Source organism: Zootoca vivipara, chromosome 2 (genome assembly GCF_963506605.1).
Source record: "Zootoca vivipara chromosome 2, rZooViv1.1, whole genome shotgun sequence".
Classification (NCBI taxonomy): Eukaryota; Metazoa; Chordata; class Lepidosauria; order Squamata; family Lacertidae; genus Zootoca; species Zootoca vivipara.
The window spans coordinates 115,311,534-115,334,428 of record NC_083277.1 but is presented as its reverse complement, the minus strand read 5'-3'; the positions used below and the strand labels follow the sequence as shown (position 1 = coordinate 115,334,428).

The window sequence follows — 22,895 nt, the reverse complement described above, 5'->3', positions numbered from 1 at the left end:
CCTGTGGTAAAGTGTGGCCATGATGCTCCCCTGCAGCTGTACATTGCAAATAGTGGCATGCAGTGATTTTTTTTTTTTGTAGGGGAACTGTTAGGGCCAGAGGCGCCAGCTTGTGAGGGCAATGGGGGGGGGGCGGAGGAGCTGACACCACGATGTCCTGATGTTGCACGCATGAGAATTGTGCCTCCCTCCCTAAGCTGTGCAGAAGGGCTTTGGGAAGAAGGTGTCATAGAATCGTAGAGTTGGAAGAGACTGCAAGGGCCATCCAGTCCAACCCCCTGCCAAGCAGGAAACACCATCGGTCCTCTGATGGGATGCTGGAGCCCTCCTGCCTTCTTCTCAAAGCTGGGTGGGCTTTGGGAAGGTGGAAGGAGGGCTCTTGGACCCCGTCTGAGCACCACACCTCCCTCAAGCCGGGCTGAAGCTTCACAGGCTTTGAGAAGGAGGCGCCAGGGAAGCATTGAGGGGACTAGCCTAGTTCCCCTAGTCCACTGACTGCACACCATTGATTGCAAGGGAAGATCAGCAGCAGTGAACAGATCGTCTACTGCGTTTTCCTCATTGTGGAGCCCTGTGGAATGGCAGAGTGACCTAGAACATATGTTGGGAACTGACAGAGAGCCCTCGCCCAGGTGGTGATGGTGATCTTGATCCTAAACCCGCTTTGGGGTGGCTTCCCTACAAGGACAGGATGTAACAGCAAATCACCAGGAGGAGTCATGGAAGAAGAACATTGTTCTGCTCATTCCCTCCCCATATTTTTTTTAACCCACTAGGGCATTGCTCTTTGTTCCCCCCCTCTCTTTCTTATAAAAAGAGCTCCATAGCACTCAAACTCCCACTCAGGGGCGTTTCTGCTCATTCCTCTTAGCAGCCTTTTAAAAAATGAGTTAATGACACACGCAGGCTGAAACAATGCTTGCCAGATTACCCCCACCCCAGTTCCCCTGCCCCTTTCCCCATTCCCCGCTGCACTCACTTCCATTTGTGGCATCGGAGTTTGGCAGGGGCTGACGTTTTAATGAGCTGCCTCGCTGGTGACTCAGAGTGCAGGAGCTGACAGTTACTTTTCAGCTCGGAGTCGAGGCATCATCACCCACCATTGTGTCTTTGAAGGTCTCTTCCCTCCACTCGTCTTCAAGGGAGGCAAACAGCTGCTGTGCTGTGTACACAGAGTCCCTGTTTACATCAACGTGCCCCCATGATCTATAGGGTGCCTCGCAAAGGGGAGCATATTTATCCCCCCTGTTCTGCTGACAGTTGCTCTTGCCTTCTCTCAGCCACCTGGCACTGTGGGAACATTTCCCAGAATGCCATTCTCCAGAGATTTTTGACGCTGTGCATTATGGAAAACATCGAACAGGGAATGGGGGGGGGGAAATCAGTGGTTCCCCTGCAGATGCTCTTGGACTCCCAACTCTCAGCTACACAGCCAGTGGTTGGGGACAATGAAAAGTTGTAGTGCAGCAACATCTGGAGGGGTGCTGATTCCCCATCCCTGCTATTGATTTCTCATGCCTGAGGGTTGCCATGTAAACAAGACTTAAGACTGAGCAGTTGGACAGATCCTGGAGATCCTTCACATACAGGTTGGCTCCTGCAGCTTCTGATGGATTTCATAGAATCATAAGAATTGTAGAGTTGGAAGGGACCCCAAGGGTTATCTATAACCCCCTGCAATGCAGGAATCTCAACTAAAGCATCCATGACAGGGGGCCATCCAACCTCTGCTTGAAAACCTCCAAGGAAGGAGGTTTGCTGTGAATTTCACTGTGGCAAGCACTCAAAATAAGATGCCAACTTTCCTTCAAGGAACTGCTCCCTGGGTCATTTTAACCTATGGTGGAAGCTCATCACAGAGGACTCTAACCTGAAAACAGCCTCTAATATAGATAGGTTCTGTCAAGAAAGGATTGTTTACTAGTTAGGGAAATGTGTGTGGAATTGAGGAGAGCTGATTGGATTGTGTCACCAGTGTGCCATGTGTGACTAGCATGGGAATGAGCAGGCAAGCCAGCAACTTATCTCAAGTTATTTACAAGATTTGTTTAAAGCAGTGGCCACCAACATGGTGCTCATGGGCACAATTGTCTTTCCCTGATGCCAGTAAAAACCCTGAGCGTCGTCTCTCTCTCTCCCCCCCCCCCACTATTCCCTTAGTCATGAGGCGGTTAGCTTTCTCTCTCTAGAGCTGCAGGAGGAAGTTGGAAGAATAACACTATGTGATTTTCAAGGCTCAGAGAATAAATTGTTTTGCAGAGAACAGCACCAGGGGTATTTGAGCTGCTGTCTTTTGATGGCCAGCAGCTGAGAGAATCAGTCCCTTCCGGTCTTGGCTAGTACAAATAGAAATAATAATAATAAAATACTTGGTATTTAAGCAGTGCCTTTTCTAACTGCTCCACCTGCAGCATTGTAGCAATCCGTACACAAACACCAACTTATAAAACAGGCAGCCACTATTGCTCCCATTTTGCAGGTGGGGGGGGGGTTTTTCCTTGTGCTGCTTTAGATTTGGAAGGAGTCCAATGGATTGACTAGTAGTCCACACCCTTGATCTATGACAGGGTGTTCCTATACCTACAGAATCCCCGATGAGTGCCTGTCAAACCTCTGTGAGAAAACCTTCACAGAAGGAGATGCTTCGTGAGTTGCCTCTCTTGGTTCTGAGCACAGCATAATAGAGAGATGCCAACCCTTATTAGGAGTACAGCTGGTGAGCTAAGATCGTGCTTTTTGCCATCCTTTTCAAAGTATGAGGCACAGAAAGTCGCCAGGAGATGTAGGCTCTCTTTTCTGCTTCCCTTTGTGTGTTTCTTGAACAGGCCAAATGCCAAAATGGCAACCCACTCCCACACCAGTCACTACACTCATCACAGCCACTTTGCCTCTCCCTGGCTGTTTATGTGACTGCAACACATTATTAATGTCCTGACTCTCACGGTATTGACTAGAGAGATCCTGGAGGCAGCCCCTGTTGTTGTAGCATGATCTAGTCTGTACAGGTGGAACAGTGGAATGTGGAACAGAGACTGAAGGAAAAGATGGGGGGGGAAGAGACAGGAGAACCAACATGCACACCAGCATGCATATCAGTGTTTGCTAGTTTCAGCAGAAGTTCTAAATAGTGGAAGAGAGAGCCCTAAAATTTGTCCACAGCTCAACCATAAGATTGGCCTAGACTGAGATGAAAGTGTTGGTTAGTTCAGGACCTTGGAGAGCGTAGAGTGGTTGAAAGGGGCACTATTCCTTTTGGTAGTGATGCTCAAATAAAGATGGACGAGTCTGTTTCACAATTCGTTTATGTTCAGAATGAGACACTGTTGTCATAGACATCATGCAATTGGAGGAAGGGGGAGGGAGATTGGGGGTAATGTTCTTGCATAGTGTTAGTGTAGGATTTGTGTCGTCAGCACGTGGGTAGGTCCTTTGTTTGTTTGTTTGTATTGGCATTGCAAGAGATTAGGGGGTCCAGACTCTATGAATCAAAAATGGAGATGCAATATGTATTTTTCCTTGTTTATTTGTTTGTTTTGTAACACAATAAAATCCTTTTTTAAAAAAAGGATGGAGGACCAATTGTGGATGGGTCACTAAGCTGCTGTTTAGGGGGACAGTGCAGGGCGCAGAGGTAAGAGAGATTACAGTTCAGAACATGAGTCCAGAATATGACAAATTAGAGCAGTGGGTCTCTTTATTAAAACTACCAAAGGCTCTTTGTGTACAGGAACAAACCATAACCCACAGCGGTGGTCACAGTGGGATCTTCAACTGGTTGTACACAAATATCCGCAAGTCAGTTTATGGATCAGTGAGTTGCTTCCCATGTCAAAGTGGTGGACCTGCCCTTCCCCCACATCTTTCCAAATCCACAAAGTTTCAAAACAATTTTTTGAAAAAACCATTATGGAGGCTGAGGGGTTGGTGCAGTTGTCAAGGATACTAGCCAACATGTGCCTGTTAAAGCCAACATTTTTCATGATTCAAACTGAACCATGCTGAAAACACACTGAACTGGTAGTGTTGTGTTGCCACAATTTTCTACAGATTTATAATCTGACTTGATTTTAGATTTATTGTGTTATGTGTCTTCTTTGGCTGTGTGATTGTGCAACCTGACATCTTAGATGATGGAACGAGGGTACCTTTAAAATTGGCACTGCATAACCTCTTCAGTTTCACCATCCCTAGAACTGTACAAATGCTGGAACAGTGGTTGTTGTATGGATCACAAAGCTCTGTTGTTCAGGTGAATCCCACTTATTCCTGACACAACTTATGGGTCAGTTGTACACACCAGAATTCACCTCATGGACAAATGTATGCTTGTGTAGAGTGATGCTTACCTAACTCTGACATTCCCTCAAACCATGATTTGTTCTAATCCAAACCATGGCTAAACTATGGTTTAGAACTGCTTGTCTGCTTTGTTTTTCATTTGTAAGCTGCCTTGAGCTTGGCTTGAACTGTGAAAAGGTGGCCTGCAAATAAAAGTATGCATGTATGTGTATATGCCATGTCAGAGCCTCCGGAGATGGAGTGTATGTAACTGATTCGGACACCATGCAATGCCTTTTCAAATAACATTTTCTCATTCTAGTTTGCTGATTGATTGCAAACTGTGTTTTGTCATTGCAGAGGTCTCATGCTTTCATGCGATGGCTGAATTATATCTAGCCAGGTGGCTGTTGCTTCTGCAATAACTCCACATCCACACGGAGTTTTGTATAGAGTGAAGAATTTGGAATTAAAAGATTTTGGGTTTTATTGATTTCCAGCCCTCTTGGGCTGACATGAGAGTGTAAGGATAGTGTATTGCAAGATATTTGAAGCCACAAGAGAAGCCAAGCAGGATCTTCACAACCTTGTCCATTCCTGTGATTAGTAAAAGCAGACTATATGATGCAGATATATGCACATGGCTTTGCTTAATCTATGCAGGTTGCAGCATTTGGGTTAGCTCAAGACAGAGTTTTGAAATTGTTTCGTTCGTATCTACAGTCCTTGCTATGGCACAGTGTAAATAACTGCATTTCCTTCTGATGAGCCATAAGAGCCCTGTAAAGTAGACACACCATTCCTTTTTTAACAGATGGGGAACTGAGGCTGCAAAATAGTCACAGGTCTATGAGTGTTGATAGGGTCCATGGCTGAGTTGAGAGCTGAACTTGTGTTGCTGTCTTGATTTTCTTTGTATAACACTGACCCTCTCTCACCCAGCTTGTGCTTGGAACATCGAGAGGTATCAAATTAACCTGCTGTGAATCTTGATTTCATGGTTGTCAATCAAAATAATTATATAAATTCATGACTTCACAGTTGTTGAGCCTCAATTTGTCTTGCCAGGGGCATTTGCAGAGAGTGCCAAGGAACCTCTGCAGGTAAACATTTTTATGGGCCAGTCCCATGCATGTTCACCCACAGATTGGACACTACTAAGCTCAGTGGGGCCCTAATCCAATGTAAGTGTGCATAAGGTTGGAAATCAATTGGTAAAACTGTGAGATATAGATAGAAAAATGACATCTACCCTTCTGCCCAGTCTGCTGTTGATCTGCTTGTTGCAACGTGAGCCTCCCTCATTGTGATGTCATGAGCCTCATCCATTATGAGGTCATGAGGCTCTCACTGTAGGAGTCTGTGAACCCAGGGGACAGTTAGTTGACCCAGGTTCTGGAGGCTTTGAGTCTGGGAGAGCTGGGCTCATGTTTAACCTCTATTGTGGACTCATTGTGTGGTCCTAGGCAAGTTTTTATCTCTCCATTTCCATTTTGTAAAGTGGAAGTAAGTGAACAATCTCACGAATGTCTTCTGTGAGAATGCGGCTGGCATTGTAAAGTACTTTGTAACTTTAAAGTGATGTTTATGTATGTATAGGGGTAGCACTGGAAGGATGCTATGCCATGTACAGCAGGACCAAGGAATGGGGAACCTGCAGCCACCTGGAAGTTATTGGACTCCACCTGCCATCATCCCCCAGCCAGCATGGTCAGTGGTCAGGGATGGTGGGAGTCATAGTTCAGCCACATCTGGGGCCCACAGGTCCCCCACACTTGCTTTAGAATCCAAGGCTGAAGATGTAGAATTAGGACTATTGGTGCGTCAGTTAGCAGTGCTGAATGCCCTGTGTTTCTTCCTCCCCCCATCACTTCATTCTTCTGTCTCTTAGCTACCTGTAATAACGTAGAGGCAATAAGCTTCATGCTTCCAGGGAGTGTCTGGGGAGGGGGGGGTCTGAACCCCAGCTGCAGCATTAAGGATGACATGATTCTATCTCCCCCCCTGCCCGCCTTTCCCAGCTAGCGCTCGGATCTGCTGTATGAACAGAATCCCCTAGACAGCTGTGCCAGGCTGTCTTTGATGCCCTGATTCCATCTCCTCTCTTTCTTTTTCTCTCCCTCCTTCCCAGCCATAAACCTCTGTCTGAGCAGATGTGTTAATCAGGAGGAATTATAAGGGTGTAAAATGACTTCTCCAGCTTTCCCTTTGATCCTCTCTGATTGACGTTTCAAAAAAGCCACCAGCCCCAGAGAATCGGTATGCAGCAAGCTTCGAAAGAAAGAGCGAGGAGAGGAGAGGGGAGATTTATTAGAAATGCACTTTGTTTTGGGTGCTCTGGTACCAGATCGCACTTCTGAGCATTTACAGCGGGCAACTAGCGGCTGTCGGCTCTCATCACTGCACGTAATCGACTGGAACGTGCGCGCCAAGCCCCTGGCATAAGGTTGCAGAATGCACTCTGCTCCCCTGCCCCGGGGTCTGTGAGTCAGAGGCCAGAGATTAACCAGCACCTGGGTCCTCCTGGATGGGCCTTGCAGGGGGGAAATGTGACCAAGGCTTAATTGGAGGCATGGCACAGCCTCTTGACCTCTTTTTCAAACCCCAGAACAGGTTGAAAGTACAGTAGTAGTAATAAAGGAAAGTGTCTCTGTACACAGGAAGAATGATTTTTCTCATTCTAACAATCGGCCTTCTATAGCAGGTGCAGGGAACTTTGGGCTCCCCAGTCGTCGTTAAACTATTGCTCCCATCATCCTTGGCTATGGAGTGCACATGCTGGGGCTGATGGGAGTTGTAGTTCAGCAGTACCCAAAGGGCCAAATGTTCCCCAGCCCTGTTCTAAAGGGACAGCCAACAGAATCAGAAGGTGGGCTGCCGGGCTTGTCTTGAACTCTAAAAAGGGCCCCTGACCATCAGGTCCAGTCGTGTCCAACTCTGGGGTTGCGCGCTCATCTTGCATTATTGGCCGAGGGAGCCGGCGTATAGCTTCCAGGTCATGTGGCCAGCATAACAAAGCCGCTTCTGGCAAACCAGAGCAGCACACGGAAATGCCGTTTACCTTCCCGCTGTAGCGGTTCCTATTTATCTACTTGCATTTTGACGTGCTTTAGAACTGCTAGGTTGACAGGAGCTGGGACCGAGCAACGGGAGCTCACCCCGTCACAGGGATTCGAACCACCGACCTTCTGATCAGCAAGCCCTAGGCTCAGTGGTTTAACCACAGTGCCACCTGGGTCCCTAGGGACAGAGGGTAGTAGGGCATAATGAGGGATTGTGTAGGACACCAGATCCCCATCTTCTGATGGCTGGGATTCCCAGCCAGCATCCTCCTAACATAAAAATAGCCCTGCCAGATCATTCCAAAAGCCCATCTACTCCTTGCATTCTGCGCCAAAAACAGTGTTTGCAAACTCTGAAGTTAGAGCCATCCTGGACGTGACTTTACATTGTCTGCCTTCTAATTTCACTGATGTCTCCGAGTTTTTGTAGTCTTAGACTGAGAGAAAATAATTAGGTCTCATAATCCAAGCAGAAGAAGGTTCTGTTGGTGGCCCTTCTCTGCTCCCACTTGTATGTTTTCTCCAGCAACACTACAAACATTAAGAACCCCCACTTTGCAACTGATCTTTCCTTTCCAATTACAGATTCAGTGGATAAATGTTACTGGAAACGAAACAAGGAACTGCCCATAAACAGAATTGTTTTCTGGAACTGCTGTTTGCAATGGAAATGAAAAGAGCAAATTCCATGTTAGGGATTATTAGGAAAATGAAACTGCCTGTATCATAATAACTTTTATACACATCCCTGGTGTAGCCATGTTTAGAATACTGTGTACATTGCTTGTTGCCCTATCTTCTTAAAAAGTACATCGTGGATCTGTGAAAGGTACAGAAAAATGCAACAAAAATGAATCAAGAGGCTAGAGCACCTTATATACAAGCATATATATATATCCATACATACATACCAAAAACAAAACAAAAGCCAAAAGTGTTCAGGGCTTTTATTGGGTTGTTTTGTGTGTGTGTGCGCAGAGGCATGTTCAGGGAGGCATGTTAAATAATTATTAAAAGATGCATGGTGTGGAAGGAGAATATTTTTGTCCTTTCTCACAAAATTATAACTCCGTGGTGACATGCACACCATACAATTAAAACACCAAAGGTTTTAATTTGCCTCCTCCAAAGGTTCCTCCAAACTGTAGTATGCGAAGTGTGCAGGGGATTGTAGCTCTGGGAGGAGCAAACTACATTCCCCATGATTCTTTTGGGGAGGCCTTGTAGTGTTTTAAATGCATGGTGTGGATGTGACCCTGGTGAAATTGGGCAGCAGATTCAGGAAATTTGGTTAATTTGTGTTCACTGGCATGAGATGTGGAGGCAAATACTGACTTTGAAGGGGAAACCCTCTGTGGCTCTCTAGATGGTGCTGGAATACAACTCCCATTACCCCTGGCCATTGGCCATGCTGGCAGGGGCTGATGGGAGTTGGAGTCCAACAACATCTAGAGGTCCACAGGTCTCCTACCCTTGCTTTTGAAAGAGAGGAAACCAGTTCATGGAGGGGGGGCACTCTATCCGCAGCTGTTGGCCATTGGAGTGAAATGGTATTCACTGTCAGGCGCATCATATATTTGAATGCCATTCTCTGGGGGCCAAAGAACTGGATCACACTTTGGCTTTCATGCCTTGCTTGTCGGCTGCTTGGAAGCATCTGGCTGGGATCAAAATGCTGGAGTAGGCAGACTTTTGGTACAATCCCCACAGGTGTCTCGTTTGGTGGTGGTATGCTTTTGAGGCAACCTCTATGCATAGCTCTTTATGACGCATCATTGCTGGCAAAGCTGGGTAGCAACTTGTTGAATAAGTGAGAGGCTGATTCCTCAATCAGGTGCAGGCTTGCTGAGACAGCGTTTTTTATAGCTCTGGCTTGGGCAGTTTAATTTACAGGAGCTGCCAGCAGCCCAGGAAAGATGGGCGATAAGAACTGGCTACTTCATTCATGTTGGCCTGCAGGAGCTCAGATGTAGCTGAGAGGGTAATTGCTCCCCTAATAGCAATGGAGCACCACCGCCCTGCATAGAAAGGGGCTCACATGCAGGGCTGCTTTTCATCCTTGCTGTTTATCTAAATACTGACTTGAAATTGGTTTCAGGTTTGTTTCTTTGTGAATTCCTAGTTCTCTCTTCCCCACCTTCGAGCCATAAGCTTTTCTTTCCATGGATTTCTTCAGATATCTGTCCATTTCAACAGGGTGTCTCCCTTCCATGTGGCTTGGCAGCAGGAGGGGTGGCTAATTTGGCAGTTTGAACCCCCCCCCCAACTGTGCCAGGGGTCATTTTGTAAAATGGGATATGTGCTCTTTGGCACCTCTCTCAGAAAAACCCTTGCATATGACATACCCATCGCCCAAATGGGCTCAGCTACAGGGTGGAACTGGCCAGTCTGTCTGGCAGGCAGCTGCACACATGGCTGAATCTCCTTATCAAGCTGGTACTGATCCTGCTATTAAGGCAAGGTTAGATTGTCTTCCTAAGGCAAACAGACTTTTGATGGCTACCTGTGTCAGTTCCAAGTCTGGGTGAAAATGCCCTGCATATTTATTTGTTATTACAGTGTTGTCTTCCAACGGCCTCGGTCCAGTATACCTGAAGGACCGTCTCCTCCCCCATCGTTCCACTGAGGTCCAGCGCTGAGGGCCTTCTGGTGGTTCCCTCGCTACGAGAAGCTAAGTTACAGGGAACCAGGCAGAGGGCCTTCTCGGTAGTGGCACCCACCCTGTGAATGCCCTCCCACCAGAGGTCAAAGAGAATAACAATTACCAGACCTTTAGAAGGCATCTTAAGGCAGCCCTGTTTAGGGAAGCTTTTAATATTTGATGGATTTCTGTATTTTAATGTTTTGTTGGAAGCCGCCCAGAGTGGATGGGGGAACCCGGCCAGATGGGCGGGGTATAAATAATAAATTATAAATTATATAAATTATTCCAAGGATCTGATGTTCTCCCCCTCTCCATTTAATCCTCAGAACAACCCTGTCAGGTAAGCCAGGCTGAGGGACTGTGGCTGCACAGGCACCAATTGCACTCAACATTGGGGAGGCTAATGTCACGCATGCATGTGACATCATGCGCATCTCACGTCGCGTGCGTGATGGCTGTCGCATCAGGAGAGGCTGACCAGGTGCGACATTTGCCTCTTGATGCAACATTTGCCTGCCAGGCCATGCTAGTCTGCACGTCATCTCCCAAAGACTTCCTGCCATGTCGCACGGTGGCGGAAGATGACGCACAGCCCAGGGCAATGTCCAGCCATGCCTCCTCTACCCCCTCAAGATTGATGAGGGGGCTGAGCCCCATCCCAGTGGACATGGGGAGGGGGCTGTAGAGACCTCAGCCCCATGGAGTTGGTGCACCTGGTGGCTGGCCAGAGGTCACCCAGTGGGTTTCATGGCTGAGTGGGGAATCTGAACCCTGGTCTCCCAGCTCCTGGCTCAACAACACTATTAGCCACTATACCAGGCGCCCCCAAACTCGGCCCTCCAGATGTTTTGGGGCTACAACTCCCATCATCCCTAGCTAACAGGACCAGTGGTCAGGGATGATGGGAATTGTAGTCCCAAAACATCTGGAGGGCCGAGTTTGGGGGTGCCTGCACTATGCTGTACCAGCTCTCACCTGTTGATATTGCCTTCTGCTCCCCACTGCTGCTCCCCAGGCAGGTTTTATCCATACTTAGCTTTTAGAATCATAGAATCGTAGAGTTGGAAGAGACCACAAGGGCCATCTAGTCCAACCCCCTGCCGAGCAGGAAACGCCATCAAAGCATTCTTGACATATGCCTGTCAAGCCTCTGCTTAAAGACCTCCAAAGAAGGAGACTCCACCACACTCCTTGGTAGCAAATTCCACTTTCGAACAGCTCTTACTGTCAGGAAGTTCTTCCTAATGTTTAAGTGGAATCTTCTTTCTTGTAGCTTGAATCCATTGCTCCTGTCCGCTTCTCTGGAGCAGCAGAAAACAACCTTTCTCCCTCTATATGACATCCTTTTATATATTTGAACATGGCTATCATATCACCCCTTAACCTTCTCTTCTCCAGGCTAAACATACCCAGCTCCCTAAGCCGTTCCTCATAAGGCATCGTTTCCAGGCCTTTGACCATTTTCGTTGCCCTCTTCTGGACACGTTCCAGTTCCAGCTTGTCAGTATCCTTCTTGAACTGTGGTGCCCAGAACTGGACACAGTACTCCAGGTGAGGTCTGACCAGACCAGAATACAGTGGTACTATTACTTCCCTTGATCTAGATGCTATACTCCTATTGATGCAGCCCAGAATTGCATTGGCTTTTTTAGCTGCTGCATCACACTGCTGACTCATGTCAAGTTTGTGGTCTACCAAGACTCCTAGATCCTTTTCACATGTACTGCTCTCAAGCCAGGTGTCACCCATCCTGTATTTGTGCCTTTCATTTTTTTTTGCCCAAGTGTAGTACTTTACATTTCTCCTTGTTAAAATTCATCTTGTTTGCTTTGGCCCAGTTGTCTAATCTGTTAAGGTCATTTTGAAGTGTGATCCTGTCCTCTGGGGTATTAGCCACCCCTCCCAATTTGGTGTCATCTGCAAACTTGCTTAGGATGCCCTCAAGCCCATCATCCAAGTCATTGATAAAGATGTTGAATAAGACTGGGCCCAAGATTGTTCCACTCTTTCCAGGCACAGGTCTGTACTTTAAAGCTGAGCTCCTTCCCTTCCCCCTCTGGAGCGTCCCCTACAAAAACCCACTAGTTGAAGCTGAATTGCGACAAATGGTAATTTGAGTTTTCTAGGGATTGCCGTTTTCTCCAATTAAGCATTAAAGAGAGGGTTTTCACAGAGAAAACTCCAGAGCAAAAAGGGGGGGGCTCTCTGACATGGAGCGCTGAGGAAAAGTACGTGTGGATGAGCACTCAGTTGAGCCTCTGGGCCCAATCTGTGTTTTTAACACCGTTTTGGGTTGCTCTGTGGATATTCCAAAATGTCTTAGGCCGCTCTGTGCAGATTTCAAGGAGCTGTCCACAGGATGCTTGTTTTTAGAATCGGGCCCAAGCAAAGGGGCTGGAGCGTTGGTGGATGGTGCAAACACATGAGCTCTTTAAACGAGAAAGGTGGCTAGTCTTACTCCGGAGCAGCTTGTTCATTCTGATTGTAATTGGAGCAGGATTTCCAGCACCCCTTCTGTGGGCGCTCAGCCACTCGAAGGGAGATGGGAACACTTTCTGCCTAGAAAGCAAGAGTGGAAGAAAAAACACCCTGAGGTGTCCTCATGCGGCTTCACAGCACATGATTCTCCTGTGTGTGGGAGAAAGAGAGAGAGAGAGAGAGAGAGAGAGAGAGAGAGAGAGAGAGAGAGAGAGAGAGAGAGAAGGAGAAGGAGCAAACTCCTACACATAAAGGATGTGGGAACTTTAGAGAAGCTCATGGCTTCTCCACATCCCTTTCAACCTGTATCTAATGTTGTTTGCCTCTGCTCACGTTGCTGAAGGGGAAGGTTTGATTGCCCCAGCTTTGAGGATTTGGGGAGCAGAAGATGAATTGAATGCCTGTTTGGAAATTGGCTGCTGTTGTCACCTAGACATGAGGCTCTAGGCTTGAAAGCATACATCCCTTGCATGCAAGCAATGGCACGGCCTTGCTTTTGCAGACCACAAAGGCAGGATGTGGGCAGTGGTGCCTTGTGAAGTGTCTTCCATATTCTGCCTTATTGCATCTCTGAGCCCCAAGTCTTCAGATGAGGAGAGAAGCTGCTGCTGCTGCAGGTGGAGGAGGAGGGTGCCAGTATCCTCCACACACACACACACACACACACACACACACACACACACACACTGCTCCATACTTATGTAACATCCTGAGAGGAGAGAACACTGTCAGCCTGGAGCAGTCACTCAAAAGGGGAGCTTCAAGCCTGTCACGGGAACTCTTCTTTGCAGGAGAATTATGTACGGAGTTTGGGACAGAAGTCACACTGTGAGTGAGTGCGTGCTTGCATGTGGTAATGGACGCCTGCCAACCACTCTGCCATGATGCCACATCCCTCCCAAGATCTTAAATCAACAGTTCCTCCTCAGGCAATAGAGGCAGCTATATTAACCCTGACTTGTAGTTTTGTACTGCAAGGTAAATTTATTTAGTGCGCTGGCCAGAAGCCAGAGTACTTTGAAAGTATTTGCAGGCCAGAAGAAGAAGAAGAAGAATTTCGCAAATGCAACTAGGCACTTCAAAAAACCAGGATTAAATTGAAAGTTAGAGTCAGGGATTGTGCGCATCCATTTTGGGCAAAATGGAAGGTCATAGAAAGAGCAAGAGGCAATCATCATAATGGGATAGTCATCAGCCTCAATTTTCTGCAGCCAAAGACTGCAAAGAGGTCACATGCCTGGTTGTTTTGAAGTCTTTGCCACTCCAGAGATGGGCAAACTTGCCTCTGGTAGACAGAGTAGGGAATTTGACCCAAACCAGTGTTTTAGTCATTTAGGGACAGTACTTACACTAAGGAATGGCCTGGATTGATAATGTAATCATTTACCTGTGCCTTGTAGGTCTTAGCTCAGGTGCAATGTCTGCACCTCCCCTCGGCATATTGGGCCTTTCACCCTCTCATACTGGGTCCAGCAAATGATGTTCACATCCTTATGTGTATGTTTAAGGGCTGGGAAAGAGGTACAGAGACGTTTCCACCTTTGCCTTAATTTTGTTGTTAGCATCCGTCTGTTTCGGAAAAGAATGGAAGAGTGCACTTTTGTGGGTAACTGCTGGAAGCAGTGCCTGCTGTGACTGTAGAGACCGATATGGGAGAGACATGTTTTATTGCAGCTGGGACAGATGGAGGTGTCCAGTTGTGCTACTGCAGTTGCACCATGGTGTTTCTTCTTCTCTCTGCGCTCCTCCCAGCGGTCATTTCTTCTCTGGTCACTGCTGTGGATGCATAGTCTAATTGATTGTCTCCAGGTGCTGTGGTTGTCTGCAAGGGATTCCCACATGGCGGGGTTAATGTTGCCAACCATCATGTCGCTTTTGTAGGCATCTTTGTAATTCAAAGTTGGGGGTCCTGCCATCTTCCATTCTGTGGGCATGACCAAGCCAGCATCAATGTCGCTGACACAGCAGTGCGAACTTGGGCTTGGGAGAGCACATCATTGTTTGAGGCTCTATCCTGCCATGTAACGCCCAAAATCTTCCTGATGTAGCGCATGTAGACAGAGGCAGGAGCAGGGAAACTAACAGTATGGTGATGCCATGTCGTGCACTGTGTTAAGCTAGGTGTTTAGCAGGAAAAGAGGAAGAAAAATGTCTCGAGAGCTGGTGGCTCCATGTTTCTTCATAGGTGTATGTAAGGGGAAAAGAGTATAGAGAACCGCCCCCTCTCATCAGGAGTAGCTCCTCCCCAAGCAGCAATGGAAGCGCGGGCTCTGAAGAGGCTAGTCAGGAAGCGGAGAGAGAGTGCCAGGTCTCTGGCAGCATGGGAGAGCCCCGGCTCCGCAGGCGGGAAGAGAGAGAGGCAGAAAAGGGGGAAAGGGAAAGCACGGAGCGTAGACCTTTCCCCCCGGTTCCAGAATTACGGAGGAGGAGAAAGGGGAGGAGATTCACTGTCCCAAGGCTGTTACGTTGGGACAGGTCGCGCAGAGGGGCAGTGCCGGATTCTGGATCGGAATGAGCAGACATGTTTCCTACACCTCGTTACACTGTAAATAGAGTGCACCAATAAAGACTGTTTAAAGACAAGCATGTGGAAGGTCGTTACTCTGGAGTAGCCGCAATAACCCCTGACAGTGTATTTTAAAAACAGAGAGAAAGAGACTCTTGCCAATGGCCACCTAGACTGTGTACACACCAGTGGTGTAGCATGGGTTGCCAGCACCCGGGGCCGCAAAGAGGGAGGGAAATGGACAGAGTACGCATGCACATTCAACTGCCTAATGGTGTCTGCGTCACCCAGGAGATCGCAGCCACAGAGATCAGAAGAGTTGTTCCATTGTCTGGAGGTCACTTCCTGGTTCACATGGCGAAACCGTTTTCAACTGAGGCCAGCGACAGAAGTGCACAGCTGTATTGAGGCAGCACTTGGTATTGGTTTTTTGTGCCCCTAACAGTTTTGTGCCCAGGGCAACCGCCCCGTGCCCCCCGCGGTACGATACTGATATACACACGCCATACATTTAAAGCAACTAACTTCCCCCAGTGAATCCTGAGAACTGTAGTTAATCCCTCACAAAGCTACAATTCCTAGCATCCTTAACAAACTACAGTTCTCAGGATTCACTGGGGGAAAGTGGTGTACATTAAATGTGTGGTGTGTACACAGCCCCCGTGTGCTTTGCAGCTGAGCGGGGAAATTTGAACCCAGGTTTTCCAAATCCAGGCACAACCTGCCTTTTCTTTTGCCTACGAATGTCTGCAAAGTGCTTTATAGTTCATTAATGGCACTGTATACATAATTAAAAACCAAAAGACAGGACATGGATTATGCACATGCTTGAGTCACGCCCAAATATATTGCAGTCCAAAAGTCAAAAGTGTTGTAGCCCCTTAGAAACTGAGGCTGTGGTGATGTAACAACATAAATGCTCCTAAGCTACTTTGGAAAGGGTAATTTAGGAAGGTGAATGTGGCTGGCATTCTGCTTAAAACCAGGGTGTGCCTTGCCCACATTTTCAGGAAGTCATGTGAAGCTAACCTTCAGTTCTTCTCTCCACTGTTTTCTAGAGTGGACATCCTATTCTCTGTGGTGAACAGAGGCACCCTGGGAAAGGGGGGGGGAGTGAGCTCCCCTCAGCTCTAACAAAAATAAAAATGCAGATGGGAAATTTGCCTTCTGAATATATATCCTCCTTTGTCACTTCCATATATATTCAGTTTTCACCAAGAGAAGTTAAGCAGCGTTTATTGTTTGTGTTGCCCAGGGTTCAAGCGCACAGTTTTTCTGGTTGAAGGATTGTGTTGGAAACATGCGTGTAAGCTGCAGCGTGTGAATGGCAGATCAAATATGTGTTTTGCTCTGTCATTCAGCTGTAAAACTGGAGCCAAGTCCTGGAATGGAAAACGCCACCCTTATAAGATGGCAGCTGTCCCAATTTATTATTTAGGGTTCGTAATTACATGCCTTAATCAATTTGCATCAGCTGAGTAATGTTGCATCATAATGTATGCATGCAGTAGCTGTTTATGCTGTTGTTGTCCCGTTTTAGGCATCCACCGGGGGGCAGATGCAACAGATACCGTGATCATAAGCAAAGGGCTGTTTCCCCCGGTTAGTTGACTGGCTGACTGACAGCTGACATTGCTGCACCAGAGAGAAGAAAATTAACCCAGTCACCTTTGTTGTGTACTGTAGAGTATCCCTCCTTGTAGGCAGCTGCATCAGGCAGAAATTCAACAGGTTACAGCTATGCGGGGGGTGGTTGCACCTGTTGAATTTTTGACTGTTGTATGGCAGAAGGCCTGCCAGAAAAGGAAAAAGATGGTCACAGTAGTTTGCTGGTGTGAGAGGGAGGGGAAGGTTGGCTGGCTGGCTTGGTTAGCGGGTGGCAGCAGGATTAGTCAAATGCTGAGGGGGTGGCATGGCTTCAAAGTGGGCAACAGCTTTGCCCTTTTGGCTCTGCATCAAAAGGCCAGCAGGGGCTGCTGCACCTTTCCCCGTCCCCCTTTCCTCTCCCGTTACCTTGGTGATGTGTGCAGGGTACTGCTGCTAAGCAACCGTTTCGTAGTAACACACACAGGGAGAGCGAGAAAAGGCGTGAGCTGTGCTTTTGTGCAGGGCTGCCTGCGCCTCCCTTTGCTCAGGTGCATGCAAGGCGAGGGACCATCCCGCCAGGGAGCCTGCAAAGCCGGCATTAGGGTTCAGACGGGGGGGGGGGGTTGGCAGGAGGAGGAGGAGGAAATGGTGGCTGTCTCGCCACCCCAACATGTGAGGAGAGGGAGGCCGGCTAAGATGGCTTGAAGGTCTGCTTCACACATCACCAGCAGCACAAATTTGCTACCAACCACCAGGTATAGACCCAATTAGTTTCCAGGCCCAATTCAAAGTGCTGGTTTTGACCTGTAAAGCCTTAAACGGCTTAGGACCGCAACACCTCAAAGACCACCTCTCCCCGTATGAACCTACCCAAGACCCTGCAGTCATCATCTTAGGCTCTTCTTTGTGTGTCTCCTCCATGAGAGTGTGGCAACACAAGAACGGGCATTTCTGCAATGGCTTCCTGTTTGTGCCTTCATTATATATTTTTAGGTGCCAGGCAAAAGCATTCCTCTTTAACCAGGCCTTTGGCTGATGGACATCCAATGCCCTTTTAATATGTGTTGGGGAGGAGGTTGAGTTGCTTTTGTCTTTATTTTTATTACGTATTTTGTGTTTTTATATTGTGATTTTATGTTGTGACCGCCCTGAGACCTGTGGGTATAGGGTGGTATACAAATTTAATAAATAATCATAATTATAGTAATTAATCTGGAGGCATCTCAGTGTCATTTGGGTGCTTACGCTGGGACGGCTACAGGGTTTTCTGGGATCAGTGAGATGGAGAAAGAACAGCCTTGAGTCCTGGACTGCAATTTTGTGAACATGTTTATTTAAATGGGGGGGGGGCAGCCCAACTTTTCATACCAAGCGGGTGGCAAGAGTATTTTGAAACCGAACCCGCCCACTGCCTTGCTGCATATTGTGGGGGAGCGAGCCCTAAATTTGATTCTGGAAAAGTGCTAACTAGGCTTTGGGAGTGAGGCAGGAGAATTTGGATTTTGGATTTGATATCCCGCTTTATCACTACCCGAAGGAGTCTCAAAGCGGCTAACAATCTCCTTCTCCCTCCTCCCCCACAACAAACACTCTGTGAGGTGAGTGGGGCTGAGAGACTTCAGAGAAGTGTGACTAGCCCAAGGTCACCCAGCAGCTGCATGTAGGGGAGTGGAGACACGAACCCGGTTCCCCAGATTACGAGTCTACCGCTCTTAACCACTATACCACACTGGCTCTCTAGGAACCTGTCAGAGCCCTCACACCTCCTTCCCAAAGCCCAGAACCTTGCTTACCTGGCTTGGGGAAGGCATTGTGGGCTCTGGGGGACATCAAATGTTGCCAAGGGCCACCAGAAAAGGTCCTGAGGACCGCATGTTGGACCACCTTGATTTAAATCTTGGGTTGGGAACTTCTGGCCCAGACACCAGTCCTCCAAACCCCTCTAGGTAGCCACCAGAACACTCCCTGGGCCATTTTCCTCACCAGCCCTGCTTCATACAATCCTTGAGTATTTTTGCCAGCCTCTACTGTGTCCTTGAGCTCTGATAATGCCCTTTGGTTGCCTGGATGGAGGAAAGAGAGGGATGTATGAGTGTGTGTAGATACAAAGAGGATATTTCCATTTGTTGCTCTGCCTACATTTGCCTCTGGCTCCATGTACCACTGCCATGCAGCCCTGGGAATATTGCCCAGAGGGAAATGTGGAGCTTAGGCTGAACATTTTCCTCATCCCGATTTGAATCCTCTCTGCTTTGCCTTTCTGCCTCACCGTTAGGTCCTCATGATGACTCTCTGCATGATCAATGAAACATTTTAAAAACATCAAGTCAATTAAAAATAGAGTTAATAAACAAGGGGGAGAGCTGTTAACAAAATATCATGCAGCAACAAGGGAGTCAGGCAAAATGTCAACAATACAAAATCAAACTCCTCACCAAACTTCTGCCCCAAATGTCAATTGTTTTAATACTGGCAATATATCATTGGGAGTATTGGCTCTTAGGAGGAAGAGTACACTGGTAGAAATTTATTTCAAAACTGATAATAAGCCACTCAGCGAGAATTTATAGCTGAAATTGGATTTCCGTCCAAGATCCCCCTAGACCACATGAGGAATTTAGGGAGGCCTGGGATACATAATCCTAAATCCACAGTTAGACAGTACTTAACACCTGGCAAAATTTAATAGCTGACATGGAATGGTGTTGATATCTGGCAGTATTTGATGACTACTTAATACTTTACAGTATCTGACCATTGACATGCGATGGCATTTAGCATTCGTATTTTAAATTTTGGGATAAAATCCCACACTTAAATACAAATTCAGTGTCAGTATTTCACTTTCAAACTGTGAGCCGCCAAAGTTGAAACTCTGATTAATTTTAATATTGGCAAATAATATTAGTGCCTGCACTTGCATCCTTGTCTCTGTAGCTCTTTCCAGAGCTGGCTCCTTCCTTAGTGCCATCTAGCTGCCTGGTTCTTGGCATGTGGCCCCTGGAAAGCTCTCCTCAAGGAATGTGGCCCTCAAGCTGCAAAGAAGGTTCCCTACTCCTGCTATAAACAGGCAGACATATAAGCAAGCAATCTGGCCATAGGCACCTGTGTATATATCTGTTTGTCCTGTCTCTCAAAAGAGAACTGCTGGGCAGTGAAGTCTTCCTGGGAGCTGTGCTATGGGACCTCTGTCCCTTGAGACACAGGTGTGTGAAGGCAGGCAATAGCTGGGGAAAACACTATATGTTCAGAAGCACTTTTTATTAATACTTAAAGTATTTAAGGAAAACAGGAGGCAGGGGGGCACTGAGCACTCTCCAGATTAAGACCTCCCAAGAGAACCTGTTTATTTGGCACTCATCTTGATTTTGCTTCCGCAAAGCTTAGAGCCTTAGACTATGTTTGGTCTTTGTTTCATTCTGATTTGTTTCTGGGGTGGTTATATAACAATGAGCTCTCATTGGGGTGTTGCCTCGCTTTCCCATTAATCACCTGTGCATCCCACACTTTTCAGTGCATCTCCCCGTCACTTTCCAAATGGCAAAAAAACCCAACCCTCTCCCTCCCAAGTGGATTTGTTGTGCTAGGGCAGGCATCCCCAAACTGCGGCCCTCCAGATGTTTCGGCCTACAACTCCCATGATCCCTAGCTAAGAGGACCAGTGGTCGGGGAAGATGGGAATTGTAGTCCAAAACATCTGGAGGGCCGAAGTTTGGGGGTGCCTGTAGGGTGACAGAGGCCTTTAATCCACATTAATTGCACAAACCTAAAGTTCTGGTATGCGCGTGTATCCCTCCAACAAAATACTGACAGCCTGGAGGTGTCCTAAGACATCTTTTCTATTCCCTTCTGCCTGCCCCATACAGCCATTGCTCCTTTACCTCCCTACACCACAGTCTCTTATTCTATGAATCCTTATCCCCATCTATCCATCCTGTTGTACACTAGAGCAATTTACAGGGCAAAAATCAGAATAACAAGAAACATTAAACCAAGATATATAATTTTTTTTAAGAAAACCAGCAGTAAAACTAGAGCAGGTCCCTGGGGTTGCCAATACCAGGTTCTCAGCAAAGGGTGCAGAACTCCCAGGCATTTGGTTGGGCATGGAAATCAAAATGCTTCTTTGAGCCTCTGAGTTGGCAACTCAAACCTTGGCTGCAGGTGCCTAAAGAGGGAAAAGTCCTCTTTATATTCCCCTCCTGCCTTCCCTCCATTTTCCCATGGAGCCTGCCAGGACACCTGCTCTAGGCCTCGCTTCCTGACTCCCAGGCAGCTCACATTGGTCCTTAAACTGGCTCTTTATCACATGGCGGATGCATCCCGCCACTGTGACTCTTGTCTCAGGGACCCTGGATGGGTATTGTGTTCTGTGCCCACCCACTTGCAGCTGCCTTCTCCGTTCCTTTGCCACCCCGGAAGTAGCACAAAGGAGAAACTGTTGTGTGTGGGAGAGTCGAAGGGCTAGAGGAGTTGTCCCCACAGAGCAGCTTATGGTACGTGACGGGGAGAATCTTTCTTCTCTGTCCTTCCTCCCCATTCACACACACAGGCACACATGCCCAGCTGTGCTACCCAACTTCCTGCCTCCTTCAGAAAGCTGCAAACAGCAGTCTGGGTGGGGTGATCTCCAGCTCTATGTGTAGAGAACCAACTTGTCTTGAGACTAACCTGCTCGGAGCTCTGCGTGCTGTAAGCCAATGGTTCAGTGGTAGCTCAGCCGCAAATTCACTACTTTCCCTAGGGCGAATCACGATTTCTCAACTTCCTCCATCTGCAGTGTGGGAGTGGATAAGCTACTAGCCTGCCTCACAGGGTTGTTGCAAGAATTATTGAGATTACTTATTTCTTACCCGTCTCTTTTGTTTCCTTTCCTCAGAGGCCGTTGCAAACAGCCAAGAATGGACCCTTGGACGTTCCATTCCGGAGCTACGACTGGTAGGTGTCTTGATGACCTTTGTCACGATACATGCACTGACTGAGTACGCATCTGGATACCACAAATGTGTTCCTTAGACTGCAAGCGGATTGAGGCCTGCCACCTTTTCCTTCTGCGAATGGACATTCACACCAATGGACCTATATAAAGAACACAAGTTCATGTTACTTGTCCATGCTGCATCACATATGGACATTGGTGTCCCTAGGCAACTGCATTAATTTGAGCTGATTCTCTTGGGTAGCTTTGGCACACATAAAAATCAATTCAAAATTGATTTGATTTATACCCCACCTTTCCTCCAAGGTCAGGGTGGGATTCGTGGTCCCCATCTTCCCCATTTTGTCCTCACAACAACCCTGTGAGGTAGGTTAGGCTGAGAGACAGTGACTGGCCCAAGATCACCCAGCTTTGAACCTGGGCCTCCCAAGTCCCAGTCTACCACTCAAACTCGACTGCACCACACTGAGCCAACATGACCGTATGGTGGCAAGAGTGGCCAGTTCCGCTTCCTGTCTCTCTTCAGGCTTACCTATCCTGCTTTGCTGCCTCATCACTGGACTTTCTCTGGGGTAGGGATCCTTGAGAAATTTAACCTTTACGAATTCTGATATTTAAAAAAAAATTGTGCCAAACCAAGTTTAGAAATGAGTGCTTTGAGGAAGAAACGGTTTTTTAAATACATATTAAAATGTGACTTTTCTTGCAGATTTCCTTGCCAACCGATGCAAGAAAAGGACAAATATACCGTAATAGTGGCACAGACCAAAAACATACAGAATTGCCCATGGCTACTCGGGGGGAGCTTCTGCCACAAGGCAACTCCCTCTCCTGCTAATTCTAGTTCCAGGCTTGGTGATGGGGGCGGGGCACTCTTTGGCGAGCATGTGTGTGTAGGGGATGGGGAAAAGTTCTGGAACAGTGAGGTCAGCATGTTCCGAAAGCACCTAGAGAGCCATGGGGTGGGGGTGCTGTTGTTGTACTATGTCAAGCCACACCCTGCCAGTGACTTATGTTCTTTGGCCTCTGCAGGGTATTCTCGGAACCATGAAGAGTGGGAAATCTGCCCTCGTTCATCGTTACCTGACCGGCTCCTACTTGGGCTTGGAACCTGCAGAGGGTGAGCTGCTTTCCCTCCCTGTCCCCAAATTTTAACTCGCTTCCTTGCGCCCTGCCCAATGCGCACCTACTCAGTTTTCTTTTCCTCGTAAAAGAGTGGGGAAGTAACAAAGGAAGACGAGGACAGTAAACAGATAAATTTTGCCTTACACATCATCTGCTATGTGAGATCCTTTTAACTGGAGAATGCAGGGATTAAACCTGGGGACCTAGCCCAGCCTTACCTTCCAAGTCCCAGACTGCAGAATCCGGGACCGGCAGCCGTGTGACACCGGAAGTTGC

General features: G+C 47.5%; 1 protein-coding gene across 3 annotated transcripts in view; it reads left to right on the top strand.

Annotated features, from left to right (window-relative positions):
• The window catches only part of AGAP2 (ArfGAP with GTPase domain, ankyrin repeat and PH domain 2), a 120,649-nt gene that overhangs the window by 73,186 nt on the left and 24,568 nt on the right, over positions 1-22,895 (top strand). For all 3 annotated transcript variants that reach the window (XM_035102953.2, XM_035102946.2, XM_060272097.1), the window contains exons 2-3: positions 21,435-21,493; positions 22,527-22,614. In XM_035102953.2, coding sequence (XP_034958844.2) covers positions 21,435-21,493; positions 22,527-22,614 — 147 coding nt within the window. The remainder of the gene's footprint in view (positions 1-21,434; positions 21,494-22,526; positions 22,615-22,895) is intronic.